This window comes from Coccinella septempunctata, chromosome 2, assembly GCF_907165205.1.
Source record: "Coccinella septempunctata chromosome 2, icCocSept1.1, whole genome shotgun sequence".
In the NCBI taxonomy this organism is placed as follows: Eukaryota; Metazoa; Arthropoda; class Insecta; order Coleoptera; family Coccinellidae; genus Coccinella; species Coccinella septempunctata.
The window spans coordinates 28856751-28883967 of NC_058190.1; the positions used below are offsets into that span (position 1 = coordinate 28856751).

The 27217-nt window shown below is 36.2% G+C and overlaps 1 protein-coding gene across 2 annotated transcripts in view; it reads right to left on the reverse strand.

The window, feature by feature from the left end:
- The window catches only part of LOC123308467 (lachesin), a 422460-nt gene that overhangs the window by 319486 nt on the left and 75757 nt on the right, over positions 1-27217 (reverse strand). For both annotated transcript variants that reach the window (XM_044891126.1, XM_044891127.1), the window contains exon 2: positions 12483-12515. In XM_044891126.1, coding sequence (XP_044747061.1) covers positions 12483-12515 — 33 coding nt within the window. The remainder of the gene's footprint in view (positions 1-12482; positions 12516-27217) is intronic.

Below are 27217 nucleotides of genomic sequence, written 5' to 3' on the forward strand. Positions count from 1 at the left end.
CAGTGTCCAGTGTATGGAAAGTGACTGGTCATATTTGAGGGATCCCTCCCGGCCTGCAAGTTCAAAGAAGCCCCCAACACCATTGGCTGTCGGTAAGACATTTTATGTTCAGTCTCTTACTGATTTGAAATCTGTACTTGTGTCTGCTTTCGCAACATCTCTAAAATTACAGTCCACACTAGCTCTACGTATATTAAATACGGTAAAACGCCAACATTTATTGGTCCTTTCGGGCCTCCTTCAGAGGTCTTTTGGAGTACATTTTGAATGCAGGTTTCATTACTGAACATTCATATATCTTTTCTGCTGAGGTTTTTTTTTTTTTTTCTTTTTTTTTTCGCGGCCGGAGGGTTATTTGATTTGTCTCGTGATTTATCTGGCAGTGAACCACTTGAAAAACGCAAACTTAATCGTTAATGTTCCTAGAATACCTACATCTTTTCATACGCATTTCATTTCATAGATCTCCATTTTGAAATCTTTTTTGCGTCGCATTTTGTATTTCTCTTGTTTCGTTGGAGTTCTTGAAAATTTTCAAGGCGCAAGTGTACGTTGTTCGCGCTCACGCAAATCCAATTTCTCTCAGGTGACTTTCTCGCAGCCTTTGATTGGTCCGCATTTCGCTTTGACAAACTAGTCTGCTTTCACCGGTCGTTGGGTGAATATAAACAAAGTCAACACATTTTGATTTTCCTTCCGAGGATAAATTGCTCGAATTTTGAAATTATTACGCTTTGAAATCGCACCGCTCTTCGTAAATCACTCGAATTACCTTTTGAAATATTCTTCGCACTATTCGCATTTGTTGAATTCGCTCCTTCATCCATTGTTGGACTTAACTTGTTTACTTTACGCTACTGTTCATATAATATATTTCATCATGACTGATACGCGTTTGAAAAAGGCCAAACTAACCAGAGCCATTGCTATTTCTGAAATGGAAACCTTGAAAGCTTTAGCCATTGAAGCTAAATCGGATAAAACTAAACATACGCTTTTCAAAATACGTTTCGGAGAAATCGATAATCTCAGGGAAGATTTCAATAAACAGCATACCAATGTGTTAACCGGATTATTAGCTGACGAGAGTTCAGATATGACAGCTGAGGAAACGATACGATCTCAATTTCAAAACGATTTCTTCCTTGTGAGAACTATTTTTTCTGAGCTTTTTGATATGGAGGAGATGGGGTTGAATAGTAGTTATAGGAAGCAAAGCCTGTTACCTCAGACGCATTCACCCAATATTAGACTACCAGAAATAAAAATTGGAAAATTCAATGGGGATTTCACTAAATTTCCTACATTTTTGGATTTATTCGACGCTCTGGTTCACAATAATCAAAGTTTATCGGAAATTGAAAAATTCAATTATTTAATTTCATCCCTAGAAGGTCAACCGCTATCGTTAGTACGTACATTGCCCATGGTTCGTGATAACTACCACATAGCTTATGATTCACTGGTACAACGTTATTCTAACAAACGCTTAAGGGCTCAAGCTCATTGGGAGGCTTTAGAAAATTTAGTCAAAATTAATTCTAATAATGCTAGTACGTTGCGTCATTTACTCGATACCTTCACTGAACATTTGGCTGCATTAAAACACATGAAATTTCCGGTGGATCAATGGGATTTCATTTTGGTTCAAATGTTATTCAAACGCATGGATAATTCTTTGATAACGAGGTTTGAACTTGAATATGGGTCTTCAGATATTCCTCAATTTTCGACTGTAATGGAGTTTCTGAATAAATATTGTTGCGCTATAGAATCCTTGAAATCTCCAACCTCCTCTGATACTAACAAGGGTTTAACTTCTCAAAAATTTACTCCGCAAAACAAAAGGGTGAATTCTCATTTTTCAAATGTTAGGAATGATACGGTGATAACTTGCCCTTTATGTAAAGATTCGCACCAGCTTTTTGCATGTCCAAATTTTTTGAAAAAATCCCCGAAAGAGCGCCACACTTTCTGTAAAAATACACGACTTTGTTTTAATTGTTTGAGCTCCGTTCATAGTTTACGCAATTGTAGGTCTCTTAATACTTGCCGCGAGTGTAAACTCAGGCATCATACGCTTTTACACTTTGGATCGAACAATCCATCGAGTAATATTGGTTCGGAGCCTTCTACTAGTTCTGAAAATAATACGCCTAACACGGTAATTTCTGCCACAGGTGTTGTTAAAAGAACTACAATGGTCTTGTTGGCTACAGCATTGGTTGAAGTATGTGATAGTCACGGGAATTTTCATGTGATGCGAGCGTTAATTGATAGCGGATCTATGATGTCATTTATTTCGAAAAGGGCTTCAAATATTTTAGGTCTACCTAAACAACGCATCGAAGTAAAGATACAAAGTTTGAATTCGTTAGAAACAAGTTCAAATTATGATTGCATCACTCTTTCTATACGACCTGTCAATCAATGTGAGCCTGTTTTGATTACTGACGCCGTTATTTTAGATAAAATTAGTGACGAATTGCCGCGAAGTAGAGTCTGCCTGACCGCTTTTCGCCATTTACAACATTTGAAATTGGCTGATTCGCATTTTTATGAACCTGGAAACATTGATTTGTTGCTGGGCGCTGATGTTTTCTCTAAGATTGCTTTAGGGGAAGTAATTCACGGAGAAACAGATGGACTTGATGCTATGAATACGAAATTTGGTTATATTGTTATGGGGAAAATCGCTCCTCAAATAAACGCTTCACCCTTTTCATTTTTTGTTTCTAGTCCTGAGCAGATATTGAATCAGGATCTTCAAAAACTTTGGGAACTTGAAGGGTTGCCCTCAGTCCCTGAAACATCGTGTAACGATGACGAAGTGTGTGAAAATATATACAGGGTGACTCAAAAACGAGACGACGCCGGAAGATACATTGTATCTTTGCCCTTTCGGGACGTTTTGCCAACGTTTTCGGGAAGTCGGGATGTAGCTGTTTCTCGTTTTTTGAGTCTCGAAAAACGCTTATTGAGGCAACCTCAACTCTATACTCTCTATCGGGATTTTATGCGTGAGTATTTAAACGCAGGTCATATGGAACCCATTGAAGAGGGTATAGTTCCTCCGCATTCCTATTATTTGCCACATCATGGCGTCGTTAAGGGCGAGGGATCTTCTACAAAAATAAGGGTTGTTTTTAATGCCTCTAGCAAATGCCCTTCGCAGTTATCATTGAATGATCACTTGTTAACAGGACCAAAGCTTCAAAGTGACATTTTGTCCATACTTTTACGCTTCAGAGTACACGAATACGTCATAAGTGCGGATATCAAACAAATGTATCGGATGATCTGGATGAGTCCTGAGCACCAAGATTATCAGCGCATCATTTGGAGGTTTTGTCCTGGCGATAACATTCAGGATTTTAGACTGCGCACTGTGACTTATGGTATATCAAGTGCTCCTTTTTTGGCCCTTCGTACATTAAAACAATTAGTGAAAGATGAAGGAGCAAGTTTTCCTCTCGCCGTTCAAGCTCTTGACAGGGATACATATATTGACGACATTGTAAGCGGTTGTAAAACCATTGAAGAGTTACTCGAATTAAAAACGCAGTTAATTAAATTATTGTTGTTGGGTGGATTCGAGCTACGAAAATTCTCATCAAATGATCTTTCTGTATTAGATGATCTTCCAGAATCGCATATTTCTTTAAATGAAAGGTTCTTTGAATCGACTGAAGAGGATGCCTCCCTACGCATTTTAGGAATGCAGTGGCGTCCCTCTACGGACTCTTTCCATTTTTCGGTTCGTTTTATTGATCGACGATGCACAAAGCGTCATTTATTGTCAGAGTTGGCTAGAATTTATGATCCCATCGGATTTTTGGGACCTGTTACATTCTTTCTAAAAATCTTGATTCAACGTATTTGGGCCGCCGGGATAGGTTGGGATGATGAGCCTTCGGTCGAAATATTTCGTTTATGGGAAAGATATAAAACAGAAGTATCGCAATTATCAAATCTTCAGATTGTCAGAAAACTCTTCGAGGGAAATTCTGATGCTAAATACGAGTTGCATGGCTTTTGTGATGCCTCGGAAAAGGGTTACTGTGCCCTCGCTTATATTCGGGTTGTATATGATGAGCAAATATATTGCAAATTCTTGTGCTCTAAAACAAAAGTCGCTCCTTTGAAAAAGATCACAATACCTCGATTAGAATTATGCGCTGCAGCTCTTTTAGCAAAGCTTTTATCTTATGTCAAAGAGACCTTACAATGTCAGCTTGCATTCAGTAATTTAGTTGAATGGTCAGATTCCAAAGTAGTTTTGGGTTGGATTCATGGTCAACAGCATAAATGGCCAATTTTTGTGGCCAACCGAGTTTCCCTAATCAAGTCCAAGATCCCTTACGCGAAGTGGTGTTATATTCCCACAAAAAATAATCCTGCCGATGCAGGATCCAGAGGGCTATTGCCATCTGAGTTCATGTGCAATGAATTATGGTTCCGTGGACCTTCACTTCTATGGGAAGAATTGAAATTGCCTGTTTTTAGTGAATATCATGAAGAGGAAGTGGTAATCGAACCTTTGTCTCTTCTTGTTACACAACCGCCTAAAGATGAATTTTATATTCTCACCGAAAATTACTCATCGCTTTCTAAATTGATCCGCATAGTTGGTTTCATTTTGCGTTTTAAGCATAATTTGAGCCATCCCAAGTCACAACGAAGACTTGGTTGGTTGTCCTCATCGGAACTGAATGACGCCCTTTTGAAATTGGTGAAAAGCACACAAAGTGTAGAGTTTTTCAAGGAGTTTCGATCAAAGATTTTTTCGAAATCTCTTCGCCGCCTCAATGTTTTTATCGATGATTTTGGAGCTTTAAGGGTTGGAGGTAGGCTAGTGCATTCCTCACTAAACTATGAAGCGAAGCATCCATTACTCTTACCCTGTAAAAGTCCTCTGACTAATTTAATCATTCGTTACTATCATGAGAAATATCTTCACGCTGGTCGAAGAACGCTAAATTTTATATTGGTTCAACGCTTTTGGATAATGTCGTCGAGAAGAGCTTTTTCCTCTTGTATATCGAAGTGTACACGTTGCTTTCGATCCAATCCTCGCACGTTTCAGCCACCGATGGCAGATCTTCCTTGGTTTAGAATTTCACAGTTGAAAGCATTCTCTCATGTAGGCGTTGACTACGCTGGCCCATTCTCCGTCTCCATGAGTAGACACCGTGGAATAAGAACTACTAAAGCATATATATGTTTGTTTATATGCTGTAGCACCAAGGCTGTGCATTTAGAACTCGCCTCAGATTTGTCGTCTGAAATATTTTTGGCCGCTCTACAGCGTTTTATCTCGAGACGTGGTCGTTGTAACCATATATACAGCGATTGTGGTACAAATTTTGTAGGTGCTTATCGCGAAATAAATTCTTTTATGCGTGACGCTGCCTCTCGCGAACAAATAGAGTGGCATTTCAATCCACCTTCTGCGCCCCATATGGGCGGACTATGGGAAGCCGGTGTGAAATCTGTTAAGACCCATCTGAAACGGGTATTGGGCGAACAACTCCTCTCCTACGAGGAATTTTCCACGCTCTTATGTTTGATAGAGTCCATTCTGAACTCTCGCCCTCTAAGTCCGCTCTCATCTGATCCTGAAGATGTGAATGCGTTAACGCCAGGACATTTTCTCACTCTGGAGCCTCTCTCCGGTTTGCCTGTACCCGATCTAACCGATTTATCAAGCAACCGTCTAAGTCGTTGGCAGTTGCTACAAAAGTTGCATCAAAGCTTTTGGACTCGGTGGTCCAAAGAATACCTTCATACGCTGCAACAGCGTTCAAAGTGGTTGACTTTTACTGCTCCCCCGAATTTGGGAACACTAGTATTGATTAAAGACGACAATAACCCTCCTTGCCGTTGGTCTATAGGTCGAATTATTGCATTTTATCCAGGTACCGATGATGTACCTCGAGTCGCGTCTGTTAAAACGTCTAAAGGTGTATTCGACAGACCTTTAGTAAAATTATGTCCCTTACCATCTTAGAAGGATGTATGAGTGTAATTTATGATGCTTGCATTCATTTTGGTTTATGTTTTTTCGCTTACCTATAATATTATTGTATTTCACTTATTTCAAAATTTTTTTGTCATTTTTTCTCGCCCGCGGAGGATGTTGTGTCCGCAACCCACAATGCAGTTTTTCGCAATGTGAGTTGCTGAACTATAAATGTCTCATTTTGGAAAAACACGCATCCACATGTAATGAAACCCTTTTTTGTGGTGTTAAACTGTAAAAAGAACAGTTGTCTTAAGAAACTGCACCAGTGCATTTCGATAGCTATTGCATCTCCGCATTTTTGATAAATCAGACAGTGATTTCGCTTATTCGATATTTTTCGTTTAACTTGTGTGAAAACCGCATTCATCTGAACAAATTTTTAGTAACTGATAGAGACAGTGCTTTAGAGTTAGTTAGCTTCAATTGAAGCATTCAGAATACGTCCAGTGTCCAGTGTATGGAAAGTGACTGGTCATATTTGAGGGATCCCTCCCGGCCTGCAAGTTCAAAGAAGCCCCCAACACCATTGGCTGTCGGTAAGACATTTTATGTTCAGTCTCTTACTGATTTGAAATCTGTACTTGTGTCTGCTTTCGCAACATCTCTAAAATTACAGTCCACACTAGCTCTACGTATATTAAATACGGTAAAACGCCAACACACTATTCAGAAAGAGTGATATCCAACAATGGTTGAGGGAAAAAAATATTGATTTCACCCCTGACCTCATAAAAGCGCAATTGTTGAAGATAGTCAGGCAGAACAAAGAAAAGTTTGAAAAATACATCGTGGATGAAACTGCAAAGGCCCAAAATATTACCGTTCTTAGATTACCGCCCTACCACTGCGAACTGAACCCTATTGAATTGATTTGGGCCGATGTCAAGAATTTTGTGGCAGATAAAAACACCACATTTAAAATGACTGACGTCCAAAATCTTTTTCAAGAGGCTCTCTCACGGGTTACTTCCGAAAGATGGAGAAAGTGTGTGGAACATGTCAAACAAAAAGTTGAGGTGAACATGTGGAAATTGGATAATATTATGGATGATATAACACCAGTCATCGTCAACTTAGAAGAAAGTTCTGCATCTTCTGACGACACTACGGACTAGTCACTTTTACAAAAAATATTGTAACACATTTATATACATAGTATGTATTAAAGTGGGAACTTTAGATTAATTGTTCATTACTGAGACTCGTAGATAAGCATAGGTACATATTTTTCACCGGAACTGGAACACATAAAAAGTTTTAAAATATAACGCTCTCGGAATAAAATTTATTAGTACACCTTTGCGTTATCACATTCTTGACGCGTGATCATTGCATGGTGCAATGTTTACCGCTGGCCTCTTGGATTTGGATATACTATATAGAACTTTTGTCTGAAACAATTTTACATACTCTTTACCGATTTCGAGTTAGAGGGTGATAAGGGCGAGGAGTTTATCCACACATGCGAAAGGCCAAGGTCAATATAGAAACCTAGTCTGATGTACATTCATCGTCATATATCTAGCGTTCCGACGTAGAAAAAATTCAAATCTGTTATCCATCTTAATTGTTGGAGGTGTTAGATAATGGAAAAGAACTCGTCATGTCTGCTTCAAATTTTCTTTATTGCTTCGGACAAAATTTGTAAAATATATTATGCCCGACAACTTTGATAATGAATGCGGAAACAATTTGAAGCCCAGGAGAGGAGATAATTCAAAAAATCTGATTTATGTGACCTTTATGGCCAATTTTTTGTGTTTCGGCTTGCTGAAACTGTCAGATTATATTTTTTCCGTTATTCTTGAATCATTAGCTTCAATATGAGAAAAAAGCAACCGCGCTCGAGAATGTACACGTGATGTTTTTTTGGCGTCCTTCCACACATTGAATTGTTAAATTAAGAGGATATATACTTTTCAACATGTAATTAACCACATATATCTTAATCTGACATGCTCGAGTATGTACAATGATCGTTTTTTTTTTACTATTCTGACAGGCTGTCCTAGACAATTGCCACTATATACAGATCTAATTTTTGGGAGATGTACTCTACAGGGTCCAAGGTATCTCCCCTTATTAATCTGACACGCTCGAGTAAATACCGAATTTGCCTCTCGGGCTTCCAAACTATATTGCATTCGTGCAATATTCATTAAATTCGTTAGATCATTAAAATCGGTCCTTCACAGAGAGGTCATTGTGGCTGGTGAAGTACATAGCAATTCTGTTTCCATGATCATTCTGACGAAAAACAGCATGAATAGTTTCCGGCTTCCGCTATTGACTAACCCGCCGGGACAAAATGTCCAACGAGACGAAAATTGCTAGTTCCCAATTTTGAAATGCCGATTCTCTCAGTGTGGAGTCATTTCGACTGGATGCTGACGAGAAAATCCACGCATTACTGGCTTTCTGATGAAATAATCAAGTGCGTGCTGAAAGCTTCGTTTGCTCATAATAAACCTTGCACAGCGTACGCAATTAGTTGGTATTGTTCGCGATTTGAATGGTTGCCGAACAAAACAAAGCCAACTGAGCGTGATGAAAAGCATTCCACGATGTATCCGCAACATCCAATCATCGAACAATAATATCAATATTTGATCAGAAATCGGTATTTCCTACGATATTGTATCATTGTGACCGAAAGAGTGGCCGATAAAAGATTCATTGCATTTTGCTGGATGGCTTTGGATAGGTACACAGTTATGCTCATGGAATTGCCTATTAATCTTTAATCGAACTTTCTTATCAGATCTCGAATGGTAATACTTGCACAAACTCATTTGTGTCATCAATGAACCTATTTGAATTTGATGACGATTCCTTTGACTTGTACAGGGTGGGCAAAATCGGTGATATCTGAACTACAACTTTTTAACCCAACGAGATAGAGGCAAATGAATGTGCCATTTATGTCGTATTTCTCGAGAATCTAATAATGCCATCAACTGCATTCCTCTATCTTCTTTTGTTTTCGAGTTATAGGTCAAAATGGAAATTTGGGCGATTTCAACTTTGGTCATTATCTCCGTTCCTGTTTGTGCTAGGATGTTGAAATGAAAACATTGTACAGCCACTTTTTTGATAACAATCCAGTAGCGTACTATGATGTTTTCCAATAGGTATATTTGCTGAGCTATAACATAAAGTTCTGTTTTTTTTCAAGGAAACAGTCGTTTAAAATGCCTGATCTCTCCTCAGGTGCCTATATATCTTTCGCCTTATAAACTTATGTGCCAACTGTTTGAAATACCTAACATTTGGTTGATTTCGTTCGGGGTAAAAATGGAAATATGCATCACTTGCTAACCTATTATCCTCATGCGCCAAAATAAAACATTTTAACATAACATATTCGTCGTAATATTTCCAGAATGCCGCCAATAACGACAAAATGTTCTAAGCCAAGATCAAACCATGGAGGATTGAATTTAGTATTCAAACGCAAAATAATAATAAAACCATGCGTAGAGACATATTTTTCTGTGATTCAGCCTACATAATACTCAATCATTTAAAATTCATATAAAAACTACTATATTTTTCATAATATCTGAACGAATCTGAGGGCGATGTATGACGTATCATATATTTCTCAAACGGGAAAAAAATGTCGATTCTACCTAGGTCATTTTAAACGACTGTTTCCATAAGAAGAATCACAACTTTATGTTATAGCTCAGCAAATATACCTGTTGAAAAAAATCATAGTACGTCACTGGATTGCTATCAAAAAAGTGTCTGTATAATGTTTTGATCTCAACATCCTAGCACAAACAGGAACGGAGATAATGACCAAAGTTGTAACGAAAACAAAAGAAGATAGAGGAATGCAGTTGATGGCATTATTATTTTCTCGAAAAAATACGACATGAATGGCACATTCATTTGTCTCTATCTCGTTGGGTAAAAAAGTTGCAGTTCAGGTATCACCAATTTTGCCCAGCAGGTACAGATTGGGCAAATTTGTCATTTACTGAGAGGATCTCGAGATGTATGAGAGCTAGGAGATGACGGGTGACACATTCTCGAGCTCTTTTCTTCTGACTAATTTAAATCTGAAAACAAAAGCGGTCTATCATTTCCTGATTCTGAGTTATGAACAAAAATTGAGAAATTGCCATTCTCAATAATGCTGAATTGATGAATCACTTGCTTGTTTCAACTCGTAAAATAAATAATTCGATAATGGTTAGGAAAAAGCTGGAAATCTCCAGAATAGAAGGAGAGCGGTTCAACTGATTCTTTTTTTAATATTAGCGATGCAAAACGTTATTTGCACGCCATTCCTCATAATATAATTCTTATCGGAGATTCCATGCCTCAGTTTTTCTCACATATCTCGCTTGATATAGTATTATGTAAAAAAAAAACAGGTTGGGAATTAAAAAAGACATCATGTTGGTCCAGATTGAGAAATTTTAAACAATTATATTTTACAAAACGCTTCATTAATTGTAGATTCTTTTAAGATGCATACGCTGTGTGCTGAGCGGATTTTCCAATCGGCAAATCTCATCGGCACAGCCAACGAGAGAAGACGCATCCACATTAACATGGTTGTATGTGTACACAGTCTACAATGCAACTGAAACCGCTCGAGACCAGAGGTTGGCACATACATTTCCATTGGCTTCCTTTGATGGAGACCGACCGACGGTGCATCCACATACACACCGGCTTTGTCGAGCGGCATAATGTGGATGCAGAAAAACACGATGGTTGCGATGTATGGATCTTACGGTGATATTCTGCTTTCATCTGTAAGCCAATCTGTAACTTTTCATAAGCTTATAGGATAATTGCAATTCTGGAGGTTTTTAGTGATCTTTAGCTTACAGGAATCCGTAACTATGTATTTACGATAAGTAGTTCAAAAATAACACATAGTTAGATAGTTAGGTACTATTTTTTGGGGAAAGCACCCCTTAGGGAGGTCTGAGGTGGCCGCCGCCAGAGGGGTTTGCGGATTCGTTTTATCTCTTCTGATTAATTTCTTCCTTTTTTTTATTATCATCCTTTTCTTCATCTTTTTATCTTCCCATTTTTTTTCTGAGAATCACTGTGGATTCCTTAGGCCTGGTTGTTCAGTACAGGATTAGGCCGAGATTTGGGTTGATCCTAGATTAACGTGACAGAATTGAACGGAAATGCCAAAATTAATCTAGGATTAACTTTAATCCTGCACTGAACAACCAGTCCTTAGGGTCTTAGTTATTGAGTTATCGAAGAAATGAACATTCAGGAAATATCGAATGATTACTAAAAGGATTCTGATTCTGTAATAAACCATCTGGAATTTACAACATAGAATCTTCAGCAAAGAAGAATGCACAAATAACATTTATCCTAAACTCAAATAATACCACCGAAAATCAGTTCAGATGAATTTGATAGGTATTTCTATACTGTCGACAAAATAAACCAGGTCCGGCACATTCAAAACTGCCGTACCTGCGTAACTCCAATCCAGCAATCGATAAATAGGAGTACAGGAATCCAGGTGGGGGTCAATACCGCCTATTTGCCATAAGCTGCGTAGGTACATTATTACTATATAACGCATCTATGAATTCACACATTCTTAAAATTTTCAAGAACAGCAAAATGTGCAGAGTAGAGTTTCAGTCATAAGAAGTCAATTAAAAAGGAAGTACACACTATTGTATTGTTGTACCGTGTCTCTAAGAACTAATAAAGATTACATTACATTGTTAGATTCCTCTTTTATGGAATATATTGGATGGTACTTGTGCAGGGTGGACCAAATTGTACACCTTTGAAGGAAAATTTTTGTGACCTGAGAAGATGTCTCTGGTAGATGTATATTGTGAAGAAATCGTATGTTTTCTGCCGCAAATTATATTTTATTTTATTTTATTCTCATTTGAAAATATTTCCAAAGATCAAAATTACGAAAAACTTTTGGGAGGATATTTGCGGGATCATAACATTAGGACTATTCATTCCCAGCGAAAAAGATGAGGTATATGTTCAATTAGGATTGATGCCATAAACAAGAATAAATTGTCCTATCCAGTTTTTCATTTTATATTCATTTACACCCGCATCACTAAAACCAACCATAGTATAAATACTCTGCATATTTTTAGTTGCGAATTTCACTCCCCTTCAGTTTGGTTAGCGATTGAATATTGAAAGAAACGATCTTAAACACTTTTACTATGTCCTTTGGTCTTGTAATTCAGTTCTGATATTAAAAGCTGAATTATAAGGGTGAAAGGCACAGTGAATTCCAAAAGAATCTACCTTATTCAACCGATTGAAAGAATTTCTACTGGGAATCAATGCCACTTCTGAATACGTCCTGAATTAACCTCTGAAAGGTTTTTTTCATGAGCGAATATTCAATTCGGATTCCTTTCTTCCATTCACAACCGTTTTCCATACAAAAGATAATATGTTTCCATAATTTAAACTTACCTACCAGTGAGATTTCTGCAAGTGTAGTTGAGAACTTCTGCAACAAAAGTATGAAATTATTTCTTATTTTGATTGGTATTTTTCTGATAATTTGCCAAATTCAATTTTTCCTCATCTACAATGACGGATGAATTACCACTTCGAATTAATAGGTATAGATATATTTGGATACATTGAAAATAAACTAGGCTGCGTTCGCGCGTAAACCGTGACAAGCTGCTCGAATCCCCAAATATTCCCAAAAAAACTGGTGATATAAACGCTACCTGCTAAGATAGGAATCCGTATAGGTAGTAAATAGGTGAGTCACCAACGAGTATAAACTAATAAGTGTTGAAATTCTTTAATTGGTGTTGTTGTGTAAAATCTCGGTAAATACCTACCCTGGTTAGTAGTGCATTCAATTATTAGTGTATGGTATAAATTAGTTGAAAAAACTTCATCACGGTGGTGTCAGAGAGTCAGATTCTCAAACAAATAAGTGCTCGCTTAGTGGTCAGAATTGTTTGAGAGATTGATAACTTGATCGAAGACAAAATGTGTCTACAAGGAAAGGGCGCCTTGTATTTGGAGGTAGAGGTCGTGAAATTAAAACAGGAATTGCAGGAAAGGAACCTTGTAACAACTATTAAGAAGCTGTGGAAAGCCTGAAAGAGGAGCTAGTGAAATAAACGTAAATAACTTTTGGTATGGAGAATCTTATAGAAGAGAAAAAAATGCGGAGAAAATTAAAAATGATTTCGAGGAAGAAATGAACAAACTGAACCAAACGATCAGTAAACTGGAAAAAAAAATTAAATTGCGCACACCACAGAAATGGTTAAAAAAGGCGTTGCTAGAACTGAGTTTGCACTTGGATAAATTTAAAAACGTCATGCAGGATGCCAGGTCAATTCGGAAAACAAGAAACTTTCTATGAAACCAACACAGTTCGACAGAAAAACTCGGCATAAAGTATCGCCGACAGTTTAAAGCAGCAGTCAAAACAAACGGATATAACGCAAAGAAAAGGCTTACGGTTGCAGTGCGCAGAGAAGCGAACCCTCACCGACCAAAAACAAAAGGACTATGATCGGCTCAGCTGATCATACACTTATAGCTTCTTCATGGCCAGGCACATTTGAAACATGTACAACACTGCCAGCTGAAATATCGTTCTCAGAAACCGGACGAAGCTTCTCAAGCATTTGAACCTGACATTGCACGTTTGGTTCATCTCACATATCCAGACACAATGAAAAACGTAATGGAACGATTAGCTGTTCAGGCATTCTTGGATAGACTTCGTGGCCATGGACAAGAAGCCAGGCAAGAGTTAGCACTACCTAATCCAACACATAGAATTCGAGGCAACAAAGCAAAGTCGGGATGAATGACAGGAGTCTGACATCCTGGAAGCTGCCAAAAGGAAAGTGCCATCATAGATAACCTATAGATGCGCAACTCTCTGTCTGAATTTGTTTCCTTATAGAGCGACATCTATTGAGTTTTTTCCTTTTTCGCCGGCATGATTTTGGCAGCGTTGCTACCAGAATTACAGATGCCTACTGAACTGCCAATTCATTTGTTTTGAATTTTAATACCTCAAGATGAAATTTCGGCCGCGTATCATCACAAATTTATGCCGAAAACAATCTAATTTCCGACATAAATTAGTAATGATGCGCAGCAGATTTGAAACCCCCCATGAAAATTTCAATTTGTAGATTTAGTAACATCTGATTTGAAAAATTTCTATAGGAAAAAAAGAAGATAATACCTCCTCATATTGGGCTCGAAACTCCTCAACATCTACTTGCCCCCTTAATTCATCCTTAATTTTGAAATGTGTTATTAAAGAGTTATTTTGGCGATGATATTTAGAGTTGAGCGATGAAAAATAATATTAAATGTTCATTTAAAGAATTATGTAGTGGGTTTATAGCTATACCTATGCCTTAATTACTTCCAAGCAATCCGAACATTCATTATAATATCTTTCATCGTTTGTTTTGGCTAAATATCCCGCCACACACGGTTTTCTCAAATAATTTTTTCCATTTTTACCATTTTTACGTCAAAAGTTTTGACTTCCATCACATTGTTGTTGTTTTTATTCTTTTTCTTCTTTCTCAATCAAAGTTGCTGGTTATTAGTATTAAATAGATATTCGTGAAGAAATCTACTCTAAGATATCTATTCGTCGATATTTAAAAGGAAAAAACTCGATAGATGTCACTACTTCTGCCCGAAAAAAATCATTTCAAGGGAGTTAACCCCCCCTGAGTGCCATAAGGAAAGGTTTGCCTGGGAGAAGTCAATGAAGATACTGAAACTGTGAAAATGAGACCTGTGCGTAGCAAATGCCCAACATTCAAAGAATCGACACCGACACAGGAAAACTAAAAAGGCTCGATGAGGAGGCACTTTTTTCTGTAGAAGCTAGATGGTGTTTTGGGTAGAATATCTTCAATGCTCGAGTATTATGGATTCTAGGTTGAAAACTGACAAAGTGCTCTCTGTTTTTGTGAATGTCTAAAACATACCTACTCTTGAATATGAATAGCTGGTACTGTTAGAATTCGATTTTCCTTGAACTTGCCCCTGCATGATTCAGTAGTCATCATCTTGATAATGAGCCTTAGAACTCGCTTCTGTAGTATCATGTTGTCACTGAGTCGCCTTGCCATTCCATAAAACAATCCCATATCGAACTATTGATTCAAAAACTCCATAATATAATTTTTTCAAGGTTGGAAAATCCAAGTGTTTTGATAACACCCCTATAGAAAAGCACACAGAGGATAATGATCTGCATAACCAGTCTATATGTTTAGACCAATTTAATAGTACGAGATACGATATGAGAAATATTTACCCTCATATGTTATTTAATGATGACAAACGTCATAAGTTAGACAATATGTGCATTGATAGATCGCAAATGGGTGCCTAGCTAAATCAGAGGCCAATAGTGTTGAATAATGTTAATTTTCATCATTTTTTTTTACTACCCTCATTTGTTATTTATGAAAATCGAGCATAAGTCGACAGGATATTACATGAGGAATCAGGGAAACATGGGTTACCTAGTTTCCCCTTGGTACTCCTAGAGGTTGCCAGGTATAAACAGGTAGACAACCGTCATTTATATACCCTCATCAGTCATAGAGTTATAAGTTGTCAGTTTTACGGCCGGTTTCATAATCAAACCTAGAGTCGCTTTAATTTCAAAGCTTCCTTTAACCCTACTAAAAATTACACTGAAGGAAGCTTTGAGCTTAAAGTGACTTCAAATTTGATTATGAAACTGGACGTTAGAGATATTAGAAAAAACACTTTTTTTCTGACAAAATAACTATGTATTATAATAACTGTGAGTGAAGGGCGGAACACGGTCGATATCCATTTGATAAAAATCAATATTCTTACGTCCAGTTTCATAATCAAATGTAAAGTCACTTTAAGCTTGAAGCTTCCTTCCTGACGGCCGGTTTCATAATCAAACCTGAAGTCGCCTTAATTTTAAAGCTTCCTTCAACCCTACTAAAAATGGCACTAAAGGAAGTTTTAAGCTTAGAGTGACTTCAAATTTGATTATGAAACTGGACGTTACTGTCATTTTAATAAGGTTAAAGGAGGCTTTAAGTTTAAAGGGACTTTAGGTTTGATTATGAAACCGGCCGTAAGTGGTTAAATACGTTACGTTGTTTACATTCACAGTTTCTGTATAAATGTTTTGAGCTAATATCAAGATTGTAAAAACTTCGATGAAATATTTCGAGTTATTGAAACATTAAATATAAAGACAAAACGTTTAAAAAAATTCAGCAGTTTGCACACATAAACAAGTAGGCAAATTTTCAACTTCACGGTAGTACGTAGTACAATTTCAAATGACCTTCTAGATTTGAAAATTTGCTCATCATATTCATCAGAAACCTTAAACGTCCAATTATCTCTGGATGAGTTCTGAAACACTTCGGGATGAACTTAATACTTTTCTGAACAGGAAGCATCATTTTCCTCGGAACTCTAATACGAAATTCCCCGATTGTCAAAAATACTGATCAATCACGTTCTGAATTCCCATAATTCTCTCGGTTATCTTTCATTTTTCGTCACTCAAAACGACTCAACTTCAATTTAACTTTTTCATTAATTCGAACTTCCATGAAAAGAAAGACGAATCGCTCTCGCCCGATCTTGGAAGTTCGAAAAATTGAGCGATTCATTAAGGCCGCTCAAGTATCAATTAGATGTCGAAAAGTGAAGTCCTCGAGATGCGAGAGCATTGTTCACAGGTCTCATTTCACGTAGTACTTAACAGAAAGTCGCAAAGGAATTCGGTCGTTTGAGGAAAAATCGACAGATCGAGTTTTCCACGATATCGTTGACTTCTTTATTACAATGGTCACGAATTCATAAAAAATTCAGATATCACGTAATTGGTTTGTTCCACCGTCGTCAATGGAGGTTTGCTCCGAAATAAACTTTTTCCAGTTATAAATCTTCAATCTATGGCAATCGGATGGAAGATTTGTTGATTTTTAGACTGCACAAATAACGTCTTTATACTTTTATATAGAGAGGAATGAAAAATTTCACAATTATATTCTGCGCCTTTTCTAGAAATCATGTCATGCTTTGAAATATTCCTGAATAATAAGGATAAATTCAGATGCATACCTCCCTGTTTAGGCATGATCATTTTTTCATTATTCTCATTCTAGAGTAAAATCCCAGAGCGACCAGACATAACTTATTTTTACACAGATTTTTAGGCTCTCAGTAGAGTCTTATGTGCTTCGAATACCTGGGAACTTTTGCAGCTTGCCTAGTGACATCTGGGCAGATACAAGGTGACAAAGGTAACTAACAATGAGTGATACTTAACATATTTTCACATGGCTGTTTTTTATATATGTTTTAAAGAATATTATTCTGAAGTTATATTGTAAGTGATAGACACATTCCATGGGCCAAAACTCTTGATAGACGCTTTGAAGCTGCACAAAAAATAACTTTACTTATTTTCACATGTCTGATATTGAAATATATCATTGAAGTTACTATAAAAAAGTTATATTTCATTCAGACTAATAGTAGTGACCAAACATCCCCTACCTAAACATGAAAATTATTTAGCCGGGAGTGTGAGCGCGAGAGCACTAAGCATGCGTTTCAGAGTGAGTGAGACTATGGTAACCCTTTCACAATCTGTTTGGGGTCCCTTTACTGTATACTATACATTGCTCGCACATGGCACATACACATACCTAAAGGTGCCTACAGATTACTCTGACGTGACTTGGGACCAATTCATAATGCGCATGATTCAAAAATCTAACATACGATTTTGCGAGGAGCGTTCAAATTGTGACATGGAGTGGGAATGCAGGTCCAACGTCACGTCAGAATAATTTTAATGCTTTCATGCGAAATCCTGTGTTAGATTTTCGAATCATGCGCATTATGACGTGAACCCACGTCACGTCAGAGTAATCTGTAGGCACCTTTAGAGTATCAACTCTTGCACATACACAATACATACTTATGCACAATAAACTAACTGGCTGCATTCATTTCATAGTCCCTTGTTAATTCCGATACAATGGGGTAGTATTTTCTTTCGAATTCTTGAATAGTTAATGGACAGGTATGTCTCTTATTGAAAGAATATTTCTTTTATATTTTCGTAAATGATGCCAGGTTTTGCAGCAATCGATTGCAGTACAGTACAGTCTCGATTATCCGAAATAATGTGGACCAAAGTGATTTCGGATAATCGAAATTTTGGTTAATAAGATTTTTTTTTTTGAAAATAGGAGTTTATGATGCCTGTATCATAAGATCGAGAAGAAAATAAGTAAAGTTCATTTATTTTTTAGGCAGATTCGAAGCGTCTGGCAAGAGTTTTGGCCCATGGAAAGTGTCTGCCTCTTATAATATAACTTCAGAATAATATTCTTTAAAACATTTATAAATATAATATAAAACATAATATAAAAATCAGCCATGTGAAAGTAAGTTAAGTAACACCTATTTTTAGTTACCTTTGCCACCTGGTATCTGCCCAGGTGTCTCTAGGTAAGCTCCACAAGTTCGCAGGTATTCAAAGCACACGAGACTCTACTGAGATCCTAAAGTTACATATGTGTGAAAATAAGTTATGTCTGGTCGCTCTGGGATCTTGGACTATTCATTTAGCGGTGTTCTATCTCAAATGAGCCGTTGTCCTTAGGTCGGTCACCAGTCACAGGTAACCTTGGAGAAGTTTTGAAGAAATCGTTTCAATCTTCAAAAGAGTCTGATTTCGATCAGTTCTCACCATCTAAACTCCTACAAACCCAACTATGGGATTATTTGGCCGTCTCACAGAAGCTTTATTACTTTTCCTCAATTCGACGTATGCTAATCCTCCACATAACAGTTTAAATTCCGGAATCGATTACTGTCGGCAATTTCAGGATATACAAATGAGAGCTTCATGCCATTAATTGGTCCCCTTCGATAGGCACGGAAGGGCTTACGTAATTACTACCACTGTGATACGTTTGCTTTTGATCAGACTCCAAAAACGTTTGGATGGAGAGAACTGAAACGATCCTGCGTTATAAAATCTACGCTATACATTTATGCAACAATATGAACGCTCTTTATGCATTGTAAAAACAAACAATATAGCTGACTTACATAAATTAGAATCTTTTCAAAATTAACAAATACGCCTGACAGATGAATTATGAACAATTCACCATCACGAAGATAAAAAAATGACAAACAATTATTTTAAGCGTGAAATTCATTCAAATGTGCAATTGAAAGAATTAAATTAATATTCGGAAAGCATATTGTTTTTTTTCAGCAGAGGATCTCTAATTACAATTCTACGTCTAATTATATCATTATGAAATGTTATCCAATTAATACATACTGTCTTAATACATAACAATTCGAACACTTCACTTCACTTCATCATATGCCCCTTTTTGCGTTGTAATCATTCACTTGAGAACTGCTGAACCGATTTTATTTATTTTTTTATGAAACCTTCCTCATACTTTGTTTAAGGATTCAACCAAACAAAAATTTGGAAAAGTTGCCTGGGAAATAGTGAACATCGAAAAAACTAAACAGAATTCAAATTTCGAGCGCAATTGTAGTTTGGGTAGTTTATCCTTCACAGACAAGTGATTCACATTCGCCGTGGTTAACATATGTATGAATTCAACGAACAACAGTATCTCAATATCGATTTAACGTTCTCGAGGTTCAGAAATTTTGGTTATCCGTTAATTGATTATTGTTATTATTATTAGTGATCAGAATATTAATTTTGAGTCCTAATAGTGTAGGTCCTTTCGTTTCATATGAAGTGTAGCACTTTTCTACACTCGGTGTAATTAACACTCGATTTTAGTATTCGTTTGCTGATTGGATTTACACCAGTGTAGAGGAGGTGTAGTTTATCTACAACTAGTCAAAAGGAGGTGTAATATTAGTTCTGTGGTGTGAAATGCAAAATTTGATATTAAGTTCTAGGGCGTCAAAGTAATCTAATCCGAATTATTTGTCTATGAGCGTGACAACCTAACTTCAGTGTTTTTTTCATTTGTTTGTGCAATTACACTGAAAATTAGCTGAATCAAAGAGCAGTGTACAGGGTGTTTCATATCTAAGGGCAGATTGTTTGGACCAAAATATGGCGATAGGACCAAATATACCTCAATAAATCATTGCTGTGGAAAAAGATAGAGGGCGTTAGAGATGAATTTTTTTTTTCGTTTTTTGCTAATAATTTCACTGTATATTTTTTTCATTCGTTTTTGAGAAAAAACACAATTGAACAGTTCAGAGCATCGGAAGGGGATTTGAAGTAACGATTTATTTATGTCATTCATTTATTTCGACGATAAAGCATAATTAAAAACAATGTAACATAAAAAGAATAAATTTGAATTAAATGTTTTACGTGGCCTCCTCCGACTTCTTTGCCTTTTCTAATTCTTTTAATAAAGGACTTTCGAACTTCAAAGAAAATATTATTCTATTCTCTTATAAAAAATTCAACTTTCACGCCCTCTATTTTTTTCCACAGCAATATTTTATTGAGGTATATTTGGTTCTATCGCGCCATATTTTGGTCCAAACAATCTGCCCTCAGCCCATGTCCCAATAGTTATGAATCACCCTTTATATTACACTAAGCTAAGAAACAGACGAAAGGACCTAATGTTTACATTACGATTGTACTTTTCCACAAAGTTGGGCGCTATCTCATGAATATTTGAACGTTGTGTAGAATAAAAGTATTCTTCATATTTTCTCGTATAATGCGCCGTTTTCGAGTAATCTGATGTTGAAGAATAAAAAATATCTGGGGTATTCAGAAAAGGTACTTTGGCTGAATGCAACTCTGTTTGAAAGATCCAGAGATGTGTAGTGTCATAGATGTAGCTTGTTACTCTTGAGGGAATTTTGTTTCTCCAATCTCCAAGGGTGGCATAGCTTATTGTGAAAACATAAATTGGCTATATCTTTTTATTGGGGCCGAATCGGAAAAAATTGAATAAAAAAAATGTTTCTTTTGACCTCAAGAATCTACTGTTAAAATATTTTTACGAGTCAAAAACCCACCCTGCATATTTAATATCTCAAATATATTTATTTTGTCATTTATTCAATAGTAGGTATTATTTTTATGAATGAATTTTACGCTTTAAATTGATTGTCAATTCTGGTCCAGTCTTCGTGATGATGAATTGTTATTGAATTGAATGTAATACAAATAAGTTGATTTTAAAAACGTTGATTTATGTAAGTCATCATATTGTTCGAAACCTCAGCTTCTTTGAAGAAATGTTATAACATCCTTGAAAAGGATGGAGAAATCCAATGAGTGTTTGGCACTTTTCTTTTTGGTCTACAATTTCTGTGAAACTAACCTTCTAGTAAATTAGGGTCCAATATTTCATTTTCTTGTGAGATCATATCTGGTTTTTCAACGAGATAATGGAAACGTGGATGGTCAAAAACTAAGCTCAACTAATGCCAACGTTTTGCGGATATATTTCCACTACAGATGCATCTTAAGATCCTCGATCTTAAGATCTATGAGGTGGAACCACAATTTCAGCTTTGTCCTGAAGAAGTGGAAATATATCCGCGAAACGTTGGCATTGGCATCAGTTTTTGACCATCCATGTTCTACTATCCTGTGAAAACCAGGTTGTTATTGAGATACCTAACCCTTACAGACATGTGCAAATATTTTGAATTTTTTCTGGTTGATTTAGGTTTTTACAATAATTAAAAAATTTATTGTATGAATTATACAATTATCTATATTATAAATTATACAGGATGTAAAATGTGTAGGATTATAGACATCTAGGCACGGCTTGAAAGTTGGAACTGATATTATGTTATATCAATTCTTTTTGTGAGCAGAAATAAAGCTGCATTTCATCCTTCAAGCCGTGCTTCGATGTCTATAATTCTTGAAGGAAGCATAAGTGTATTTCCCAAATACCCGAATGCGTGAGGCCGGCTCTAATTATAGTTGTCAAATATTATCATTCGAAGCAAAGATTATAGAGTGGAAAGATAGAAAACGCCCTCATATCTCTAGTACTAAAATACGACTACATTTTGGCCAGTGAAAACACGCGTGACAATGAGATGGCGCTGAAAACTTTTTGAAAACAGTTTTCTGTTTTTTAATGGACAGGCGCAAAATTCGAATTCTATTCCTTGTATTGAATTTCAATATCGATTTTGTTTCGATCAGAAAACAAACATCCTGAGCGCCAAAACAAAAGTATGGTTTTGTTTTGTTATCAGAATGTTAGTTTTAATCTAAACATTGTTTGGAATCAATTGATATCAATGAAAAACGCTATTAGCTTTGACTAGGACACTAAAGTATATGGTGATCTGCTATACGTCGAAGGTGTTATTTCTGTGCAATAGGTTTTTTTGAATTAATAAACTTAGTTGAATTTGTAAAATATACATATATCAGAAATTAATATGAACCAATATTCAATATACCATCATAGCATACACATTCCAGTTACTTTTGCATATGAAGGTATTGTTTATAGAATTTTCAGAACCACACTTAAAAAAAAAACCTTACAGAGATTTACAAGACCTGTTTGTCAGTATAGTTTCTTGGTGCTTTTTTTTATTTTCTTTTGATATGGTCTCTTTAGGACACAATACACAAATTGATTAATGAATGAACAGAACACTCACAGCAGGTTTCATAAAACTTTGACTTTCCAAACAACAATTTGACGACTGTCGATGTGACTACTCGGTTCCTAAATGGAAATCAATAAAACCTCTACATTTCTGAATATACTGAAAGAGTAGTAATTGAGAATCATAGAATGGATCTATAAAGATCATAATTTCCCCGTTCATGCAAGGGATGCTTTCTGCATAAAACAATTTACGTGGATGAAAAGTTCTCAATTGACTGCAGTAAAATGTTCACTGCACATGGTGTAGTCGGTAGTATTTGCTGAAGTCATTGTCTTCACGCCCTGAGAATTTTATCCACTTCGTAGCACTGAAAATAAGAATCAATGAACGACCGATTCACATGTTACGAGTTTTAATACTTACGCTTCCATTTTCCTTAGTTGAGTGAAAAACTTAATCTCGGAAAATCCATTTTATTATTTGATCCACAGTTCTTCACCATTCAAAAATGTTCGAACAATATTTTGGTGTTTTCACAAAGAAATAAGACAAAAATATTCAGTAATCAGCATTTAGGACGAGCTGGATAAACAAAAAGCGGTACGAGAATCAAAACATTCAAAACCTCTTTGATCAGAATGGACGTCTGATATCTTACAAAATTTCATATGTTTCTGCAAATGGCACTCAAATTAATATTTTAACCAGTCCTAGCGTCTTAAAAACACGCTTGACACACAGATGGCGCTCAAATCGCTTCAGTCGCCTCGTTTCCCATCTTTCTAATAATAAGCCTTTATTTCCAACAGGCAATGAACCCAATTACAGGAAATTAAAAAAAAAATAAAAAAAACGAATTAAGAAATGACAACAAAATAAAAACCATGGAAACCATTCTGCAATGCAATGCAGGCAAAAACGCGCTGATGAAACCGCCAGAAAATGCATTGAGGCAGCTACACAAAACATAAAGAAATAAATCAATATACCATACATTATTCATTCATGATTAAAACAATATCAAACATTTTCAAGTGAATACAAATTACAAATATAACCCAGAGAATGAAAATGCAGATCACATATGTCCGATATACTACTTGCACCGTTGTTAAGGTGCAAGCGTATCTTATTGGTGATTGTAGGAGCAAATTAGTCCTAGGTGTACTTATATAAAAAAGATACTTTGTTCTGGCACCCTGGCGAGGCACGAGAAAGTCAAGTTTACTCAGCAACTCAACACAGTCAAGTCTGCCACTCAGAAGACCATGAAGGAATCTGATGGCATGCAAACCTCTTCTGCATTCAAGGCTTTTCGAGTTGAATCTGGTTAACAATATCTTATGATCATATCCTCTAGGAGGATATTGTCCATCCTCGCGAAATGAAAGCCACTTCAAAAACCTTCTTTGTACAGTCTCTAGATGGTGAACGTGACAGTTATATATAGGGCGCCAAATAAGGCGTGCATACTCGAGCTTACTTCTTACCAAAGCATTGAACAGGCGAATTATAGTTGCCGAATTCTCAAACAATCTCGCACCCCTTACAATAAAGCCATATATTTTACAAGCTGACAATATCAATTGAGTAATATGCGGTATGAATGAAAACTCTTGATCGAATACCACGCCCAGATCTTTCTACTCTATAATCTTTGATTCGAAGAGTAACAACAATATTTGATTTCGAAGGAAATGAATTTCAGCAGTTAGCCCAAATGAAATGGATGAAGGTGTGTTTTTGTAACGCCTTTTATCTTATGTACCAACATTTACCGGATGGAAGGTCCGGATCTAATTCCAACTAAAAAACCTGCCAACTCCACCGGTATTTTTCCTTTAGAAATACCGCATTCTTCTTCGAAGTTCGCAAGCTACGGACAGGTATAAGAAATTTCTGATTGGCTCTTTGGGATTTCTCTGCTGACCGAACTCACGAAGTTAAGTACCGAGGGGGGTGCAATTTGCTCAGACATGCGTAACGTTTTAGATCGAACAGACCATGAGAGAAAATTGCAACCTTGAGAAGATCTCAGGTTCGAGGAAAATCCCTTTGAAAGTTGAAAATTAAACGCTTTTTCGCGATGGGCAAATAATTTGTCGGTCAACTGATCACCTCCTTTCGTTTGAGAGTTTCTGTTCAATCCAGGATATTTATACTGAGAACGCTGGAGGTCTGAAATTGAAGAACTCGAATTCGATATGGAAGAGCTGAGTAATCATTTGCTCTTTACAGTTTCAAACAGAAACTAAGCTAAAATAAATAATTCATTTAATGATATCAAAGTGGGGACATGTCAAGGCACATGTATAAAAACGACATTCTGCTTGGCAATTCGAGCACTTAATCCAAATGCTAATGGCTGGTTTCATAACAGATATAATGTTATAAGTCGCTTTAATATTAAAGATTCATTAAGTTCCACAACAATGGCAAACTAAAAGAAGTTGAGGAGAATTGAAGAGACCTTGAAAGTGATTGTGAAACTTGTGCTGTTAGTGCTTGTTAATCCCTAAAGAGCTCCAGAACATTACAGTGTCGCGAGCACTTCTGCTTATAATTAGAACTAATGCTAATCAAAATTAATATATTGGTTAAATATATACACCTGGTGCGATTCGACTTTTAGTTCTTTTGTCCCATTCAATATAATATACAGGGTGTCCGGGGAATAACTCTTACCAGAGATAGAGTTGGACTAGCTGGTTACTGATTTTCGGATTTCGAACAAAGAATTACCTCCAACGGTTGGATAAGATACATTGAGGAAGAATTCATGGTTGAAATCAATCGACGTTAGATTTTGAGCATTGGAAAAATTACGATCCCATTGGACTGAAACTCAGTAAACGATACTCATATTTGTGGGACATTTATTGATGATTATCACAAGACGAAGTGATGTTTCTCAATTTCAAGGAACGTTTGGTATCTTGGAAACTCTTCTTAATATTACGCTCCTATTTTGAAAAAACCTTCAAAATGTTATTTTAGTGCTGAGCAATAATTGAAGTGAATTTTCGGAAATATAGATAATTGTTTTTTCTTGGATCCAATAATTGTTTGGGTAAGTTCAGTACAGATACTAAACTAAAGCATCCAGAGATGGATGAATTCCAACTGAATTGCGGAAGCTGTGAATTGTAGTCAGTGTCATTTTCATTCCATACATTTTTTTTTTAATTTTCAAAACTTTCAACACAACTCTGTCAATTCAAAGAACAGATTTGATTGAATAATGAATCTGCTGTTTTTCAAGGACTAGATACTAGAATCCAGATGTGAAGAATCTTCCTACGCTTTTATTCAGAGTTCCAGCATAGCTACTTTTCAACTGAGTTCAAAATGATCCAAATAAATATATTTCAGGAAGAACTCCACTAAAACTAACATTAATTTCAATCGAAAACTTTCCGACCCCGGAAAAAGTTAAAATATACCATTTGCATACGAAATAACTCAATAATATTTCTGAGAATTCTACTTGAATTGTACATGAGGGAAATTATGGGTTCTACCTTTGTATCTTCTGGCCGTTCCCTCCGTCTGAGAAATTTATGAAGACTATTACGTTCCTCTTCACAAACCTTTTAGGGCTTTCACTCCCAATCTCTGAAACAAAATCAATTAAAAATGAAATCAACGATTTGCTCCTGCGTGAATTCTTGCACTAATTTGTCAGGAGCAAATTAACTAGAAAAAATTGTTGCCTGACAATGAACTCAAAATAAATAACGTTGAAACTATAATTCTTCGTAACGTTTCGGAGTCTATATCAGACTCCTTCATCAGACGAAAAAATCTACTTTTGAAAATCTTCTGGAATTGTCGCTTTTTGTCTGACATTAATTGTCAACACACAGAAACAGAGACTGCACAGAAACGTTGATTCATTTAATTTTGAAATTACCGGATGACAGTTCCTTCTTTAATAAATTGATCCAAATATGATCTATTCCTACCGAACAATTTGCCAAATTATTATCCTGATCTAATAGAATACACGTAGACTCTTTAATTTTTCGTTTATAATGGTCTGGTTCTGTCATTAAAATTTTTGTGTTGTCCCAATCCATCATGTGGTCTCCCGTATTAGAACAAATGTGATCTGCGATTTGCGATCGATTAATTTCTCTATTTTTAATATTATTTTTATGTTCGCGTTTTCTTATTTCTAGAGGTCTGGACGTTTCACCTGTATAAGTTTTACCACAAATACAGGGTATGTTGTAAATACAATTTTTTGATTTTTGTTTTTCGTTCAAAGGTTTAGTTTTTGTTAATATAGATCTTAAATCATTTTGCGTTTTAAAAACAGTTCGTATGTTGAACTTCGAACCGATTCTTCTTATTTTTTCTGAAAGGCCATTAACATAAGGAATTACATTCAACAAATTTGGTTGTTCTTGACGGTTTGTTGGTTGTTCCTGATCATTATTACGATTTTGGTTAGTCATTTTTCTCTCTAAATTTAATATTGTTTTTTCAATAAAATCTTTTGGGTATTGATTATCCCTAAGAAAATGTTTAATGAAGTCAACT